Source organism: Euprymna scolopes, chromosome 21, assembly GCF_053919585.1.
Source record: "Euprymna scolopes isolate OS-2025 chromosome 21, ASM5391958v1, whole genome shotgun sequence".
Taxonomy (NCBI): Eukaryota; Metazoa; Mollusca; class Cephalopoda; order Sepiida; family Sepiolidae; genus Euprymna; species Euprymna scolopes.
In genome coordinates, this window is record NC_136502.1 from 96,289,047 (window position 1) to 96,307,986 (window position 18,940).

Here is an 18,940-nt window from a genome sequence, read left to right on the forward strand (position 1 = left end):
AAAAATGTAATCTTATACAAAGCGTGCCAATTCTGAAAAAGAACACAGCAAGGAATAAATGATTATATCAAAATATAATTCCTGTCTGAGCATTTTTGCTTTCAGAGAGAAGCACCTTTAATTTCAGGACACATGGAAGGGTGCATAGTAGGAAGATTTGAGGTATATTTTGCTGGTGTTCCAACCGCCAATGACATCTATAAACTTCATTTATGTATACACACATCAACACCTGATAGAGAATACACTAGACGAATCACATATCATTAACACTCATAATTTAAAAGAGACTCATTATAGAAAAACACGTTAAATAAATAAACACCCGTGTATATATATATATATTTTTTTGATTCATCCAGCCTTGACAGACGTGTTTCAAATATTATCTCTAGTACTTTTCTTTTAATGATTTGGAATTCATTCCATTTGCACTTTTTTCCAAGGAACTCTGCCTTTTGGATGATTTTGGACCATTTGGAATTTACCCAGTGGTTTGAAATTTTAAATTCGACCGTTTTGGATTTTACCATTTTTGGATTTTTACCCCTCACCGGACTATCCATTCATGTGAAATCTTTTTATTATTTTTCTTTTGCCTCCTGTTCCCCTTACCTTACCCTTTTTTTTAACCAAGTAAGATCTTTGACTTACTTGTAGTTTCATTAAATACTTTTATATGCAAAATCCGATCCTGCATTTTGCTAATTCCTGCCCTCTGATGAGAAGGAGTGTATTTCTTCGAAACTCCGTGGATTAAGGACTATCCACTTATCTTGTGCTTCCTTTTTTAAAATTAAATATGTTTTTAACTCTTTTTCAAGATGTCTTTAACATATTTTATTAATCATTTGTTCATATATATACATACGCTCATTATATAGCTAAGCTGTTTATGTACACCCCCAGTATACTACATAACCATTTGATGCCGTTTCAAAACCCCTTTATATTATACTAGCGGGGGTACCCGGCGTTGCCCGGGTGTTTGTAGGTGTGTGTGTGGTGTTAAATAAAAAAGAACCCGGGGGGGGGGGGTCGAACCGGAAGTCTGAGGCGAAGTTTGAAAATAAAATCGGCCAGCCAGAATGAGTTAGTGAAAGATGTTTGAATTTATTTAAGAACCAAATTGACAGGTGCGCGGCCGGAAGTCGTCGAGCGTTACGACGACGACGACGACGACGTAGGTTTGTTTGTTATAAGCAAAGTAAAAAAAGAAAACAACGTTAACACTTAAGCGGGAAAAAAAACACAAAAAAAAACTAACGTAAGGCAAACGAACGATGAAAACAGAAAAACGAACACATTTTCAAACATTTATCCCAAACATTTCAAGACGTTTCGGCTGCACTCATAATTAATATTATTTATTTGAGGCTTCTTTGTTTTAATGTACAATGCTTTGAGTATTCTTAGCCTATTTACATTTCTCTCACTCTGCAATACTCTTGTATTTTCTACCATAATTCTTCGAAATTCCGAATGTTGGCAGCCATGTCCATTCAAATGTGGTGATATGGAGCTAGAGTCAGAGAGGTGGAGAGTCAATCTTCGCGACAATGTGTTAGTTGTCGAAAGCACTCGCAATTATGGATCCAACACATACAATTTCGAGAAGAACACAAAAAGGACTATTCAGAGATTGGAGAAGATAAAAAGGAAAACTGTAAAACAGAATAATTCCGTGCTATTCAATAATATTTGTCTAAATTAGAAAATGCTGCCTATATATATATAAGTTTGTGAATGAACAGAAACTACAAGTTTATATAAATAGCAAAAAATCCAGCTGCTTTTTAACGGATGAACTAAAATAGTAGGAGTATTTGGAGGCAGAAATTGGGAGATTGTGATGAAGGCCTCAGGTCACCTCAAGGCTGTCAGCAAAGTTGATTTTGATGACAATAAAAATATGGGAGTGTAACACATTCATTGATTACCATTCAATCTCTAGCAATGTCGAGTCTCCCTGCTAATATATATATATTTCACGTTAAAAGGTATTCAAAGATAAAACCCATGAATTAAAACGAGGTTATTAAGAGTGCTCAATAAAAAAGAGCCAAATATATTATTTTTATTTATATAGACAAGTGTTACATACTCGCTACACTAAACATGCTAATGTTTCGGAGCAAATTGGTACATTAAAAAACCCAATTGTTCCTCATCAAGTGAGAAGATGCTCTGAATAACAGATATAAACTTCATTTCTCTCGCCTAATGAGAAACAATTGTTTTTTTAATAAACCAATTTACTCCGAAACATTAGCATGTTTAGTGTAGCGAGTATGTAATATTTGTCTATATAAATAAAAATAATCTATATATCTATAAAAGTGAAAATGTCTGTGTGTGTGTGTGTGTGTGTGTGTGTGTATACATTTCCCTACCAAATAACTCTGTCAATTTTCAGTCTAGAGACTAGAGATTTGACATAACGAGTATTGAGATTTGGGAAAATCTTTTTAATCGGTTTTCGGCCAGGGCTATCAAGGGGTCAAAGTTCAACGATTTGATCTTTGAAGACTCTACCAAACTCCTCCGCTAATTTTCGATCTAAACACTCAAAATTTTAAATGTAGATTACTTGGACATGGATCAAACTTTTTAATTTGATTTAAGCCCAAAAAATAAATGGTAAGGGGGGTCAAAATTGACCTCTGCAGTCTCTACCAAATTACTCAGCCAATTTCTGGTCTAAACATTTGAAATTTTACATAAAGGGTATTCAAAGATAGGGCAAGCTTTTTAATCGGTTTGGGTAAAAAAAAATTGAGCTGCTAAGGGGTCAAAGTTCAAAAGATTTGACCGTTGCGGTGTCTAGCAACTACTCAGCCAATTTTGGGTCTAAACATTTAAAATTTATACATAACGGTATTCACACATGCGGCAAGCATTCTAATCAGCTTTGGAGGCGAAAATTTGGCTGCCAAAAGGTCAAAGTTGAAAGAGTTGACCATTGCAGATTCTACCAAAATCCTCTGCAAATTTTGGATCTAAAGACTTGAAATTTTAGACGTAGTAACTTGGACATGTCAAAATACAAAATTTTGCCTGGAGACCAAAATAATAAATGTATAGGAGTCAAAGTTTTAAAAAATTGACCTCTGCGGTCTCTACAAAATTACTCAGACAAATTTTGGTCTAAACATTTAAAATCTCACATAAAGTGTATTCACACAGAGGGCAAGTTATGAACAGTACATAGGGCCCGAGCAAAGCTGGGCTGAACTGCTAGTATATATATATATATATATATATATATATGAGAGAGATAGATAGATAGATAGATTAGAGAATACACCTTTCATTAAAAAGGACAAAAAACAAATCCTTAGTTTGCGTTCCCATTCACTACTTATCTAGATATATCCAAGTTGCTGGAATCCATATTAAATAGAGAAATAGTCAACCACCTCAGCAGGAATAGCCTTCTTAGTGACACTCAATATGGTTTCCGCTCTGCAAGATCTACCGCAGATGTGCTGACGGTTATATCCCACAGGATAAGTGAATCTCTTGACAAAGGCTTCCTTTCTAGGGCAATTGCTCTTGAAATATCAAAGGCCTTTGACAAGGTATGGCATAAGGGTCTACTTCACAAGATTTCCAGCTATGGTATAACGGGAAATGTTTTCTCAATCATTAAATCATTTCTCTCCGATAGGCTCATAAGAGTAGTGGTCGATGGACAAAAATCGGAGGCCTGCAATATAAATGCTGGAGTCCCCCAAGGGTCAATCCTGGGCCCAACTCTCTTCCTGATCTACATCAATGACCTCCCTAAACACATACTTAAATCATTCGTTGACATCTATGCTGATGACACAACCATCTACGGCAACACATCAAAGGCTGTAAATGACAAAGTTCTCTCTGATTCTCTATCCTCTGATCTCGAGCGCGTGGTTCAGTGGGGGAAGATGTGGCTGGTTACCTTTAATGCATCCACAACCAAACTCCTATCCTTACATCATCAACGCTCTGATCCCCAGCTGGCATCAATTGTGATGGATGGCTCTCGTCTGGGTGAGGCTCCGTGTTTTGATAAGCTTCTGGGTTTGACCTTTACTCCTGATCTGAAATGGAACACGTACATCAAGTCTGTTGCCAAGGTCGCTGGAAAGATGGTGGGATCCTTCTACCGCTCCAGAAGATATCTCACTACTGATGCAATTCTCTATCTATATAAAAGCCAAGTACGTCCAAGGATGGAATACTGTTGCCATATCTGGGCAGGAGCTGCTAAAAACAGCCTATCCTGCCTTGATAGAGTACAAAACAGACTTCGTGGCTTAGTGGGGGATGCCCTTTTCTCTACCCTGCAACCTCTCTCCCACAGAAGAGACGTTGCGAGCCTGTCCTTGTTTTATCGTTATTTCCATGGCAGATGCTCGTCTGAATTCCAGTCTCTGGTTCCCCCTCGCCAATCTTTCACGAAAAACACCAGTCTAGCTGAATCCACTGTGAAAAATTTCCCCCACTCTTTATCTGTGCCTAAATCAAAACGCGGATTCCATGAACAAAGCTTCTTTCCTAGAACTGCACGTCTGTGGAACTCTGTTCCGTCTGCCTGCTTCCCTCCGGACTACAACTTGGATGTCTTCAAGTCCAATGTTAACAAATTCCTAATGAACCGCCCCCTTAAGTAAACACTTCAGCAAATCTCCTCACTAAATTAATGTACTTGCAATAACCCTTATCCCTGAGTGGCTTCCGGGCCTTGATAAGTGGTGATCACTGTGTAAAAAAAAAAAAAAAAAAAAAAAAAAATCATTAAAGTATTCAAGTTAAATCATAGAATCACAGTAATTTTTCATTTTAGGTGACAGATCAAGTTTGAGGTGGTTGTCTGACTTGTTTTCTTGTTTTCTCTCATCACTTAAAATATTTTCATCAAGGGGCTAGAAAAAGCATGTGTTTTACTCATTTTTTATGTGATGAGATAGAAGTATATATACAAATAAATATATATTGTTTTGTTTTTTCAGAGAGCGGGAAAATATTTTTTTAAGTTTCACTTGAAGAAGGTTAAAGGTCAGATTGGCCGAAACATTAATATACCAACTAAGATGACAATATAAGTTTGAAACAATTCAAATCATCTGAAAAGTTCTGAAACATGAAAAAAAAAAAAAACTTCAGTGCTTATTTAGAAATTCACTTTATAAAAAGAAAAAAAATATGGATAAATCTTTATAATGCACATATTCATCATGGAATGAACATGTCATAATCCAAAAATCACGTTTTTATTTGTCTTTTTTTAAAAGAAAATCAAATTTTATTAAGATGGTGAAGAGGGGGCCGGGAAACGTCATGTTTTCTAGAATGTGTTAAAATTCAAAGTTTGACAACGCAATTTGACTACTGAAGTCTACAGACCATGTTATTTTATTAATTGCTAAAAATTGGAAAAAAAAATTTAATTAAAAAAAACAAAAAACTACTTGATCAATTTATGTGATTTTTGGTATATGACATCATATTCCATGAGGAGTATGTAGATCATAAAGATTTTTTCATATTTTTTAATTACAGTAGAACCCCAGGATACAGCATTAAAAATTAGTAACAAAATACAGTACAGTATATAATACCCATGTTTATTAATCAAATAACATTATAAATAACACAGTAAGGCAGGGCAAATACGATAACCAGGGGGCCAGAAATACATCATATTCCACATCGTAACCTGAAAAAAAAAAAAAAAAAAAAAAAAAAACGTATCCTAAGGTCACCATATCCTGTATAGTGTAATTCTAAATAAGCACAAAAACTTTGTAAGAATTCAAGCACAGTTAATAAAGAACTTCTTTTTTTTTTTTAAAAAGCCATCTCATGTCCCTTTACTCGTTACCAACAAACTGAATAGTTAACAGTTCCATGGATATCCTTTTTTCTGCATATATACCAATAGGTGAAACAATTTAGATTTTGTTACTTATACAGAATGTCTCAACTAAATGTAAAAATGTACTCACACTTCAAATGGTGATAAAATCTTTATAAACATAGAGTGAAATGGAATAGCTTTGAATACAGAAGACAAACATAATTGAAGAAATATGGTACAACCATACTATCAGAGCAAAATTCGAAATTTTTAATATTGAATTTCAATGTAAGCCAATGGTTTCTACTTAATTCTAGTGTTACAGCAATGAATATATCCAAAAATTATGAAAAACGATAAGATAGAAAAAAAATGATTAAAGAAAATATTTTTTGATTAAAATTAGCAAAAATACAATGTTTGACTAAAAAAGTACCAGCGAGTTCCAAAGGGAGGTAAATACCGTGTAACTATTGCCAATTTTTAATAAATTACATTTTTAGCATAACTTAGTTACTTTTCATTGTTATATTATTTTTTTGTAAGAAGTCGTTGCCATATTTCTTTGGTAATAACCAAAGAAATATGGCAACGACTTCTTACAAAAAAAATTAAAAACTCATTTTTTTTTTTAAATAATGTGGTAATATTTACGTTCTTCTTACATGCCAATTAAGTAGATATTGCTTTTAGTTGAAATTGGTACAAAATATCTGTAGATACCATTTTTTTTTTTTTTTTTTTAAATCGATTTTTTCGTTTTTCTAAATTTTGTTATTATAATATAGGTGCACTGAATTATCTTTGCAAATGTTCCAAGTGATGACAATGATTGTCTAGACAATGCTGATAACAGTTGAAGTGTGAGTACATTTTTTGGGGGTGGGGGGGGAACCCTGTACATTTTCACTTTTTAAAACTAATTTGATTGTGTTAACTTCCACTTTTAAATGCTGAGGTTACGGGTTCAGATCCTAAAAGAAGATTTAAAAAAAAGAAGTTGCATTTATTTTTTAAAGTTTTATTAGTATCAATTTACAATACAATTTACGTACGTAGGAACAGTGTTAATGTAGCCATAGTTTCCTTTGTATTAAAATTCTTTGATTTTTTTATATCTGTTAAAAAAAAAAAAAAAAAATTAAAAATCAATAAGCACAGACAACTTTTGAAAAATATAAGGCAAGAGAAAAAAAAAGACATTTTTTTGCCCATTTCCCCCACCCCACACTTTAATATTTTTATTTTAAACAACTTAAAAAATCCGCTCTTGATTGGGATAATATTTCAGTGGTAGTACCATGACATCATATGCTAATTCAGCCCACTCTCCCCCAAAAATATTTAATTAGATTCTACTTTTTTTTTCTTTTTGATACATGTAAGCAGCCTGAAAAAACTGGACAGTAAAGATAAATTAAAATAGAGTTTAGAATAGGGGGATCAGTTTAGCATATAAATTTTATGGTTAAATGATCACCCAACTTCTGACCAAATAGCATTTTAAGGACATGTAACCAGTTTTCATTTTTGTTAAATCTTGGCTATTTTTTGTAATTTCTTAGAAATCAATTGTGTGTGTGTGTGTGTGTGTGTCAGAACTTTTGTATATTTTTTGTCACTTGCCACCTGGACTTAAAGAGTTAGTGACGATTATTCCAAAAAATTTTTTGTTTTTAAACCGCTCAAACTTATGCTTGTTCATTTATTTAATGCCAATTTTTTCTATTCCTATATCATAAACATTAAATTTCTTGCAAATGGCTAGTTTGCAGTTCTTAATTTTATGTCCTTAAATGCTATCCAGTTAGAAACTGCTAGTCCACAAATCAGCGATCATTTTACATAAGATTTATATGGAAAACTTATCGCCACTTTAGATTCTAGAATAACAATTTTTTGTTTTTAATTTTGGTCGCCAAATTTTTCAAAGTGTTTACATGTAAGTGCCTAAAAAAAGTATAATCTCATTTATATGTTTTAGCCAATTAGCATATATGATGTATGCGTACAAAGTGTTTTAGTTTAGTTTGGGTGTAGATCTTTTCCTTTATTTGGAGCATGCATTCGGAGTAGGGCCGACTGCGTAGACAACTTCTGCAACTCCTCTACTGCGCGGTTTGCTGCTGTAGACGTCTCACATGAAAGCCGTTGCAATTCCTCAATTGAACGCCGGGCTGACGAATGTGACATGCGGTGTTGTTCTTCTATTAACCGTCGAGATGTTGGTGACAGCCTCTGTTGGTCGCAAAGTAACCGAGTAGTAGAGGTTGTTGCGGATGGTGTTGACCCCGAGGAACCTAGAGACGTTGGCAGATCCTGTGGCAACTGCTCAGGGGAGCCAGAATTTAGTGAGGACAGCTTCTGTAGTTCTTCAACCGTGCGCGTCGCCGTCGAATTAACGGTCGTAGCAGTCGTCACCGCCAGTAACATCCGCTGTGCATCTTCCAGCAGTTGGACATTGGTTGATGAAAGCCGCTGTAATTCTTCTACTGTATGCAGCGCCGAGTTTGACGACTGCAGGAGTGCACCGGCAGCTGCTGCAGACAATCTCTGCAGTTCGTTCACGTTGTCGATATAGTTTTGGTTTTCAACGTTGTTGTGCGTCTTCTGGTGGTTTTTTAAGTTGGTTTGGTGGCCAAATGCCTTTCCACAGTGACCACAAACAAAGGGTTTCTCACCCGTGTGTACCCGGCGGTGGTTCTTTAAATTTGTGATGTGACCGAAACCCTTGTTGCAATGTCCGCAGACATAAGGCTTGATACCGGTATGGGTTCTCTCATGGTTACGCAAGTTCGTCTGGTGGCTAAACCTTTTACCACACATCGAGCAGGCAAAGGGACGCTCACCAGAATGTACCCGCAAGTGATTTTTAAGGTTTGTCTGATGACTGAATGCCTTCGGACATAGCTGGCACTTATGAGGCTTCTCGCCAGTGTGTGACCTCTCATGATCACGCAGTCGGGCTCGCACAGGGAACGCCTTGCAGCAGTAAGTGCAATGAAAATGCTTGCGTTCTGAAGGTGTATCTTCGTGGTGGGTCAAGTTCGATTGACGGGAAAATGCTTTACGGCATGTTTCACATTTGAAGGGCTTGTCTTTTGTCTTGCTTGTATCGGTAGGGAGCAGAGTCATACTCATCGTGGGTTGATCAGTTAGGGTTATTGGGGTGCAAAATCCAGTGACTGGTCTTTTTATATCGATGCCGTTGGGATTGTTGTTGATGTTAATGGTAGAGGTGGAGGTATCATTGGAGACGATTGGGATTGTTGTTGGAGTCGTGATGGTGGTAGTTGTGGTGGTGGTGAGAATAATGTTGGAGGTATTGTTGGTGTTGTTATTCTGGTGGACTTGCTCATGATTCTGCTGAGGATGAGGGGGTTTAGAAGTGTGCATATGAAAAGTAGTGTTTCGAGGTTGTTGTTGTTGTTGTTGGAGAGTGTTTGCTGTTATTGTGGTGGTGGTTTTATTGTGGCCACTGCTGCAAAGATCAAAGGTCATTGTGTGACCTCCGGCCGGATTGTAAATTGGTTGAGTTGTCTCCATGCTATCAGTCTGTTGATTTTTTTTTTTTTTTTTAATTTAAGAAGACCTTAGATTAACTATAAAAATTTTAAAAATAAATAACTAAGGCTCCTGCATTAACAAAATATCATGTTCTGCGATATCATTTTTTAGGGTTTCCTTCTTTAAGATTTTTTATTTAGATTTCTCAAAGAATTTTATGTTTCTTTTTTATTGCATTTATCTGAAAAAGAAAAGAAAAAATCTTTAAGCATTTGGTAAGATGACAGAGTAAAAAAGTCAGAACAAAGACTTAATTGGTAAGTAGGAATCACAGACCAAAATTTTACTTTCATTATATCTAAAAACTTTTGGTACTTGTGCAGATTCTGAAACGGATGTATCTAAGCATTCGTTCGACTTTACCTGAAACATGTTGTCAACTGCCAGATTATGCCGAGCGTTGCTGATGATCAAATCTTAACAATCGTACAAAACAGAAAAATAAAATAAATGGAAATCGTAGAAATAAAAACAGAAAAAAAAAAAAAACCCACACACACTGTAATTTTGTTTTTTTATTCTAATACGGTTTCATAGCAAACCTTTTTTATGCAGAAGGAGGGGGAGGGAGGAATTTACTATAATCATTTTTTTTTTTTTTTCATTTTTGAGATAATGTTTAGCAAACAAAAGTTTTTTCATTTTTCTTTTCAAAACAAATTATGTATGTTTTTTTTGTCTTTCAAAAAGTTTTAAAGAGTTAAAAAAAAATTATTTTCAAGTATTCTTTTTGTTCTGTTCAATTTTTTCTTTTCAAAGAAAATTGCAAAAAAAAATAAAAAAAAAAAAGGCTCAATTGTCAAAAATTTTTTTCTTCTTTGCTAAAGAAAATTGTAAAAGGTTTGAACACCTTCCATCACTTACAGAGCCTCTCTTTGCCATGATGCATCTAACAGCACATGTAAAGTAATTCTTTAAGAGATTCAATTAATTTCTTATTTTGACAAAAAAAACAAAAAAAAGCAAAAAAAAAAAAACTAAAAGAAAAGAAACAAAAGAAAAAAACAAAAGAAAAAAAACAAAAAGCTAAAAAAACAAAAAAAAAACAAAAAGAAAAAACAGCAAAAAAAAAAAAAACAACTACTTCTTTAGGTGTCTGCAGTTGTTTGTCTAACAGTAATAAATTCATAGTGCTGTTAGTCTCCATGCTTTCATGTAATATTTAGTTTTTTTCTCTTCCAATGTTTATCCAAAAGTCATCTGCTCATTATTGTGCATTGTGATTGGCTGATCAGCGTCTTATGTGAGATTACAGGCAAACATTAATGGCTGACATAATATTCCAAGCAAAGCCAGGCAGACGCTTAGATACGTCCAGTTCGAAATCTGCACAAGTACAAAACTTTTAATGTAGTTACATAAATTGTTGCAAAACAAATGGTACAAAATTTATTTTGGTAGCACAATTAGTCATGAAAATATTGTTCTTATAGTGTTTTTGAAATTAGAAAAATTTTCTGTCTTGTATGATAATACTCTCGAATCCATCCTTAATATTATGTTAATTCTCCCTTTGAAATTTCTTAATATTACTTGTGTATCTCTTAAACAGTTTAAATTACTATCTATTATATAAATCTCACCTATCTGTTTAAATGTATGTATGTCTACCTAAAACTTCCGACAGAGGCAACAAATTTTCACAAGATCGGTATCGTTTCGAAGCTCGACCCTTCGGACAACAAATATAGAAAAATTAGTTAAAAATATTAATTCCTCAACCCTCAACTAGGCACTTTTCTACAAGAGGGGTTCGCTTTTTTTGCTGATATTTTTGACAGTCATCGCCTCTTTTCAATTGACTAGTCATAATTTAAATCTTCGCCACTTCTTTTTTTTTTTTCACATTTTTTTCCTTCTTCGCGGTACGGGTTTGAGCCTGCCTGCCGATTACCACTTTTTTTTTCTTTTGCTCAACACACACCTACAAACACCCAGGCAATGCCGGGCATCCAGACTAGTTTCATCTAAACCAAATTATAAAACACTAGTTTGCTCCCCATGCTCTATATTTACATAATTTTTTTAACATATTATGAGAGGGGAACTTCTCCTTAATCTAATTTAAACTTCTTTAGAAGACAGAAGAACATTCTTTAAGTACTTATTATTTTGCTCAACCTCCAAACTAAAATAATAAAAAAATAATCAAATTCACAAATATCTATGCGCTTAGAAGTAATATAGATGATGTAGTCTCAGCAGGCTTCACTTCTAGACCTATTTCTCACCACAGTACTTGAGGATTGTGTGACTAATGCCCACAGTCCACTTGAAAATGCAGACCACCTAGTGGTATCAGTTGACATCACATTTAAATCCCAACCTCAAGGTGAGAAACCATTGCTCAAAACAACAAGGTCCTACTACTCTTCCCTACAACCTCTCTCCCACAGAAGAGACGTTGCAAGCCTGTCTTTGTTTTATCGTTACTTCCATGGCAAGTGCTCGTCTGAGCTCCACTCTCTGGTCCCCCCCCCTCGCCAATCTTTCACGATAAACACCCGTCTGGCTGAAACTACCGTCAATAATTTTCCCCACTCTTTATCTGTGCCAAAATCAAAACGTACCAAGAGTAAGAAGAAGGCCGATGCACATGACAGTGTGACGTCATTGTCAGATCGACTTGTAGGTATATGGTCTAGGCTAAAGGTCCTTATCAGCAGCAGTTTTGTCTACAGTTTTCAGTTTGGTGTCCAACATGGTTTATTCTTGCGTTGTTCCAAATTGCTGAGGAAACTATCCAAAAGGCCCCAAAGTACATATATTTTCTTTTCCTAAAGAGAAGGAGCAAATCTCAATTTGAATACGTGCCATTAGAAGGGAAAATTTTATTCCAACCAAATATAGTAAAGTAAGTAATGTTATTTGTTAATTGTTTGATAACATTGTTAATATAAATTAAATAAACAATACTATTTATTGCTAATACAGCAAATATTATGTTGATATTTTTAACTTTATTTTCTTATAAGGTTAAAAAGTCTATCAGGAAGGTTGAAAATTTAATTAAATTTTATTTAATTTTAAAAATTATGAACAAATAGTTTTACATGAGAATATTTGTCAAAATGTCTTTTTAATAATAAATAAAATCTTTCACTGAGTATTTCCAAATATTTTAAAGTTCTATATTTTTTTCTAAAGTCAGTTTGAAAATTATTCACCATTAATAAAATTAGCTGTGACTGAACGTTATATATTAAATTTGATTGTTTCTTTTTAGAATTATAAACAAATAATTTTTACATTTTTTTTAATTTTTGAAAAATTTATTTACTTGCCTTCCCACGAGGGCACAGTTAGACACAAGGTCGGTTTTTAATGTGGGAAAGTCTAGCTCCCCAAAAGGGCGCACTTTGGATAGGAATAAAAATAAGATAAAAATTGTCTCAGTCATGAAGGATTATTCCTCCACTGACCAAAAACAGAACAAATGAAGTGTAGCATCAGAACAGATACTACACTGTGATCCTGTGCCGAAGATAAATGTTACCAAAGACAAGATAAGTTACTAATGTTCCAACTGTGTTTTAACTTACGTTTCTCTTTACTTCAAACAAAAGTGGTGTCAAGTATATTAGAATGAAAACAAATATCGTTTGTTTTCATTCTTAAAATTATTTATTGTTTGTTTGCACTTTTAAAATTATTTATCGTTGGTGTTTAATATGTTTTTTTAATTCTTTGTTTCCTAAATTCATAATTCAGTTTTATCAGTATTAAATTGTATATTGCTTTAAAATTACTTAATTTTACATAGATAATGTTTATATTTTATATTGAATAAAGTTCAGTCTAAGTAGTAATCGAACTGTGTTCCTTTTTCTTTTTAAAAATGTTTTATTGCTCTTTTTCAAATAGCCCTCATATAGTACTGACAGTCTTACCTACATTGCCTGCAAACATTTTTCAGTTAACAGGCCTTCTTCTTACTCTCGGTGGCCGTGACTGAATGGTGCAAAGTGAGCATTGAAGCACGTTTCCACACGAAAGTATTATAGCAAGCCCCACTCACCCCAATGATTGTACAGGTGCTATTGCACAAAGACAGCATGCATTCCGCCAGTTTGTACGTCATAAGTCAAATACAAATAGGCAAAAATTTGTAGATGTTAGAAATCATTGTAAGAGTGAAATAGCGACAGCCAAAAGAAAGCATGCTGAAATAATCAGGAAATGCATAGAATCGCACAGAATAGGAACTCGTGATTTCTGGAAAATCTATGATAAAGTAATGAATAAACGGCAATCAGTGATTCCTCCACTGAGCAACAACAAGAAGGTTGTATGCACGGCAATGGAGAAGGCGGAACTGCTTGCCCAGAGATTTGCCTTCAACTCCACCTTAGAGCCAACAAACAACTCCCTCCCAAATTTCACTATCCGGATTGAAGACAGATTACATGATGTAAAAAATCACCCCTTCTCATGTCTGCGATATCATAAAAAACTTAGACACCTCAATATCGTGTGGGCCTGATCTCATCCTGCTATACTAATTAAGAAATGTTCAGCCGAGCTAGTCCCCATACTTTCTAAGCTCTATAATAAATGCCTTGCTGAATTTTGCTTCCCTAATAGCAGGAAGATGGCCTCTGTGGTACCAGTGTACAAGAATTCTGGTGAAGGAACAGACCCTCTCAATTATCGGCCCATTAGTCTCTTTCCCCTCTTCACTGAAATCTTTGAAACCTTAATTAATCAAACATCAGTTCACCACATCTCCTTGCAAAAGCTAATCTTCTCTCTGACAAACAGTATGGATTCAGGCAATGTTGTTCTACTGCAGATATTTTAACAGTCATCTCTGAACGCATTTACCATGTACTGGATAAGGCGGGCGAAGACAGGGATGTAGCCCTTGATATCTCCAAAGCCTTTTACAAAGTCTGACACAAAGGGCTACTAATAAAAATTAAAATGTACAGTATAAGTGGATATATACTGAATATAATTAGATTCTTCTTAGACAATAGAAGCATACAGGTTGTCATTAACAGACGTACATTCAAGCAGCATAACATTAATGCGGAAGTGCCTCAGAGGTTGATCCTTGGACCATTATTATTTCTGATATTCATAAACGACCTCTGATAATAATGTGTCCGAGATGGGTATATTTGCTGATGATACAACGCTCTATAATATGCATGAGGGAAGAACAGATGTACATAAATCTAAGAAAATGGCAGATTCGTTAGAAAATGACCTCCAAACTATAGTGGAATGGGGCTGCAAATGGATGGTAACATTTAATGCTAGTAAAACTAAGCTGCTCTCCTTTAACAATTACAAGACGCCTCTCCAACTGCCTATATCCATGACAAATAGCACCCTACCTGAGAATTCTACCTTCAAACTCCTCGGCCTAACATTTGCAGGCAATATGAACTGGAACAAATACATAGAGGACATTGCAAAGGCTGCTGCAAAGAAGGTGGATTTCCTTTATCGAGCTAGAAGATTACTCACACCCGAGAGTATCCTGTACATCTACAAGGCCACCATTCACCCATGCATGGAGTATTGTTGCCACATCTAGGCTAGTATATCTACCACTAGTCTCTGCCTCTTTGATAGGGTCCAAAAAAGTGTTGTCAACCTAATCAGACCCACTTTATCAACTAATCTCCAGCCCCTGTCCCATCGCCGCAGTGTTGCATCACTGTGCCTGTTTTACAAATATTTTAATGGAATGTGTTCTGATGAACTTGTTGCACTTGTACCCCCTCGACATACATATCCCGACAAACCCGCTTAGCAATAAGATCTCACCTCTTCTCTTCACTGTTGATGTCTCTAAATGCCAGAAAGCTTTCTATTCTAATAGTTTCTTCCCTCGAACAGCTAGACTTTGGAATTCCCTTCCTGCTTCCTTGACTGTACCCATATGCAGAAGTTTAAATGTAATATAAACAAATATCTTGTTACTCTTTCCTAGACATGGCCCCAAATAGTAGCCCCTTACGTCCAAGTGGCGATATTCTTTGTAAGGGATGAACACGAGTAAAAAAAATGTAATTCTTAAATACTGTCATAATAAATGCTCGAAAATTCTTGGAATTGCTTCTTGTTATTATACAAACACCGTGACAGCGAATTAGTAAAATCTTTTACGTAGTATTCTGTTACGTTTCGGTGTGCTGAACACGAATCTGAAAACTGGGTTAGGGTTAGGGTACATTTTTGGTATTATTATACAAACACCGTGACAGCGTTAGGGTTAGGGTTAGGGTTTAGGGTTAGGGTTAGGGGTTAGGGGTAGGGTTAATTCGCTGTCACGGTGTTTGTATAGTTTTACCACATTTTTTTCTACTAATTCGCTGTCACGGTATTTGTATAAATTTACCGTTTTTCTTCTAACTTATCTTGCCTTTAGTAGCAATTATTTGTTGTATGTTACATTGTTACACCTTTTCCGTTTTTCTGTTGTCCGAAGTTAACAACTGGGCACTTTATTCAAAGAGGTTAGGTTCTCCCTCGACACCGGGAACAGAGTACCACGTAATGCACCTTTCCACGAACTCAGAACGAGGCTTGATTTTCGGACCCAATCTTTGTACCATAACCGAAAAAGGAACTGGTAAACGAAAGAAAACCCAATAAAATTTTTTTTTTTTTTAAAGAATTGCTAGTCAAAAGTGCAAACAAGTAAATAGTTGCCATGTCCAACTCTAAAACGAATCCTTTTTTTTTTTTTAGATGTTTACTATTAATAAATTGCAGAACGAAATAAACTGAACGTTTTCACAAAAATACAAATAAATTAAGAAAAATTAGATAAATTTAAAATTCATGCTTACAGATTAAAAAACCCGAGTTGTTTTTTATCTCTTAAAAATAAAAGTAATGCTAAATGATTTTATAAAAACATTCATTTTTTTTTGTAGTACGGATGATCAATCAGACCATAAATGTTCAGTACGATTAGAGCTATTTTTTAATGAATTTATCCATTCCAACCGACTCCAAATAAGTTATTTTTGTCTAAAATGAATGGATACAATAATGGCCAGAAATAAACTAAAATTATAAATAAATATTGATAAAATATAAATTTAATGCGTATAGAGAGTCGATTAAAAAAAAAAAAAAACTTTAAAAAAAGATAAACAAAATAACAATTCAATTGTTGTACGTATTGCCATCCGTATCTTCAGGAAGTGGGTCAATCATGATTTTTTTAGAGCCACCAGGAAATTAAATTAAAAAATTAATTTAATGGTAAACTTACCAATAATGATTTTATCGGATTTAAAATTAATTTAAGATAAAGAAAAATGATTTTTAAATTTAAACTATAAACTTTTTATTTTTAATAAAAAGCATTGTTTTTGTTTTGTTTTTCAACTCGTTATTTGCTTTAGTTATTTTTAATAACACAATAGTTAAAGAACATTATTTTGTTATATATAAATAAAAATGAATATTTTTTCCACTTCGTTTTTTTTTATTAGATTGAAAACAATTAAAAAAAATAATAATGAACCAATGATACTTGCCATTATGTCGTTTTTCATTCGCATTTACACAAATAACGCAACCAACTAATAATTAAATAATATACTTTTTTAAATACACAGGACAAGCGCTCTGAAATAGCCTGGAGTAGAGATCGCAGAAAAAAACAAAACAAAGGAGAAACAGCCGAGATTATGATATTAATTATCCAGTAGGTTTCTGTAGAGAAACGTCCATTATTATTTACGAACAAGAATTTTTCACGAATGGTTTGCCTTGTAATTATCTCCCCTTGAGAAATCACAAGTTATCTGCCCTTTATTTAAAACACTCAGGTTACAGTGACTTGGCGGCGTTCTGCAGGTTTTCCCAAAGTGGGAGGCGAGATCCCTATGAATAGCGGGAGATTGATTAAAAATAAATGAATAAAATTAAAAAATTGGTAAAATAAGACTCCTGCAAACTATGCTATTTTACTATCTTTCCCCTTGACTCCAAAATGAATATATTTCACTGATTTCGATGACAATGAATGTATTGGAAGTGTGTGTAGCAGTGTAGCAGTAGCACATCCGTTGATCCTCATTAAATCCCGGGTAACGTCGATCTCTCTGTTAATAGCTTATATTAAATATATGGTGCTCATTCAGATTGGCACTTATGACACCAATTAAAATTAAAGAAAATACAGAAAAGTCTGTATGATGTACGTACCAACCACGGAACGAAGATGAAATATTCCAAAAATCACATAATTTGATCAAGTACTTTTTTTTTATTTATTCAAGCAAATCAAATTTTACGATTAAGCGAGTCGTAGTGTTTTCGTCGGCCATGATTAAATCCAGTGAAATAAAAAAAGGGGGGGACAACTCAAATCAAAGTTGTGGGATAAAAAAATAAGCCTTATGTTTAATATAGTTTAGTAGTAAAGTCGGTAAAAATCGGAGATTTTGATTTTCTTACTTTTTAAATAAAACTACTTCATAGATTTACGCGATTTTTGGAATATGACATCTTCGTTCTGTAATGAGTCCATACATCATAGAGACTTTCCTGTATTTTCTTTATTTTTAAATGCCGCCGTAAGTGTCAAGGGAGACCCGACGTTGCCTGGAATTTAATGAGGATCGACAATACTGTAGTAATTTTTTACTTACCAGAACTTGATGTGGAATTCAGTATGGCAGTCATTCAAGAAAGAAATATGTACCTGCTTGATCGCCTGACTTTATAGTGTCGTTTTGTTGTCATGTGGAATGGATGAGACAACATTTGCATAAAATCGACTAGACGATTATAAAAAAACACCTTATAGTCGATCCATAGTTGTTAGTTGGTCAGTTTTAGTTTGTGCGTTCACTGATGATTTTATTCTTTGTTACAATCACAAGATCGAGTTGTCATTGTAAGCAACGAGGCAATTTGTTGCAACTCTCAGATAAGTTTACCCAAAAGTCGGAAAAGAAGTTACCACACAAGAAGGCGATTTCATTGTTTTTTCCTTTTCATGATGAGTTCAGGTTTTGGTTTTCTGAGTTGCTTAACTCCCCCCCCCTTCCATTTCGTTGGCTAAAAATCTGACACTTTGCAACAAATTTCAAAAAGAAAAAAAAAAAAAAATGGATGACCCTGTTACCTGTAAAAGAATTAAAAAGAAAGTTATTCCTTTTCCAGAGAAAAATAAGGTCGACCGTAGAGGGTCTGTAAGAGGAATATTTGTCTTTAAATGTGTTTTTTTTTCTTTTGAAAAGGATATAGAAGGATTGCTAGAATAGCTAGAGAGTGTGTCATGAAGTATGGAAGAATAAGTGGCTGCCGAGGAAAAACCTAAATCGTTAGCTCAATTATTTCGAGCTTCTTTCAGATTTAAGAGAGAAATGCGACATCAACTGGGAGTTTTACAAAGAGTCAGTTAGAGAAATACATCCGAGATCCATATGGAAGACCAGAGTTCCCCTACTGTTGAGCAAACTATCAACCCTCAGAGTCAAAAAGCAGCTAGTATCTCAGAACCAACTAGCCTATTCAAACCCTAAATATAACATGGCTATATATATATATATA

General features: G+C 34.4%; 1 protein-coding gene across 2 annotated transcripts; it reads right to left on the reverse strand.

The window, feature by feature from the left end:
- Positions 1 to 6,725: 6,725 nt before the first annotated feature.
- Positions 6,726 to 17,706, reverse strand: LOC145242610 (uncharacterized). 2 transcript variants are annotated; one of them, XM_080105724.1, is made up of 2 exons: positions 17,588 to 17,706; positions 6,726 to 9,590 (listed from the first exon to the last, which is right to left on the reverse strand). In XM_080105724.1, exon 2 carries the CDS (start codon positions 9,386 to 9,388, stop codon positions 7,868 to 7,870), a length of 1,521 nt encoding a protein of 506 aa, XP_079961850.1. In that variant the 5' UTR covers positions 9,389 to 9,590; positions 17,588 to 17,706; the 3' UTR covers positions 6,726 to 7,867. The 2 variants fall into 2 exon arrangements, with proteins under 2 accessions (XP_079961850.1, XP_079961849.1); XM_080105723.1 differs by lacking the exon at positions 17,588 to 17,706 and adding an exon at positions 16,915 to 17,167.
- Between the last annotated feature and the right edge of the window lie 1,234 nt (positions 17,707 to 18,940).

What these genes read in the sequence shown, in the direction of transcription:
- LOC145242610 (XM_080105724.1), bottom strand. Translation starts at nt 9,388, where the DNA reads ATGGAGACAACTCAACCAATTTACAATCCGGCCGGAGGTCACACAATG.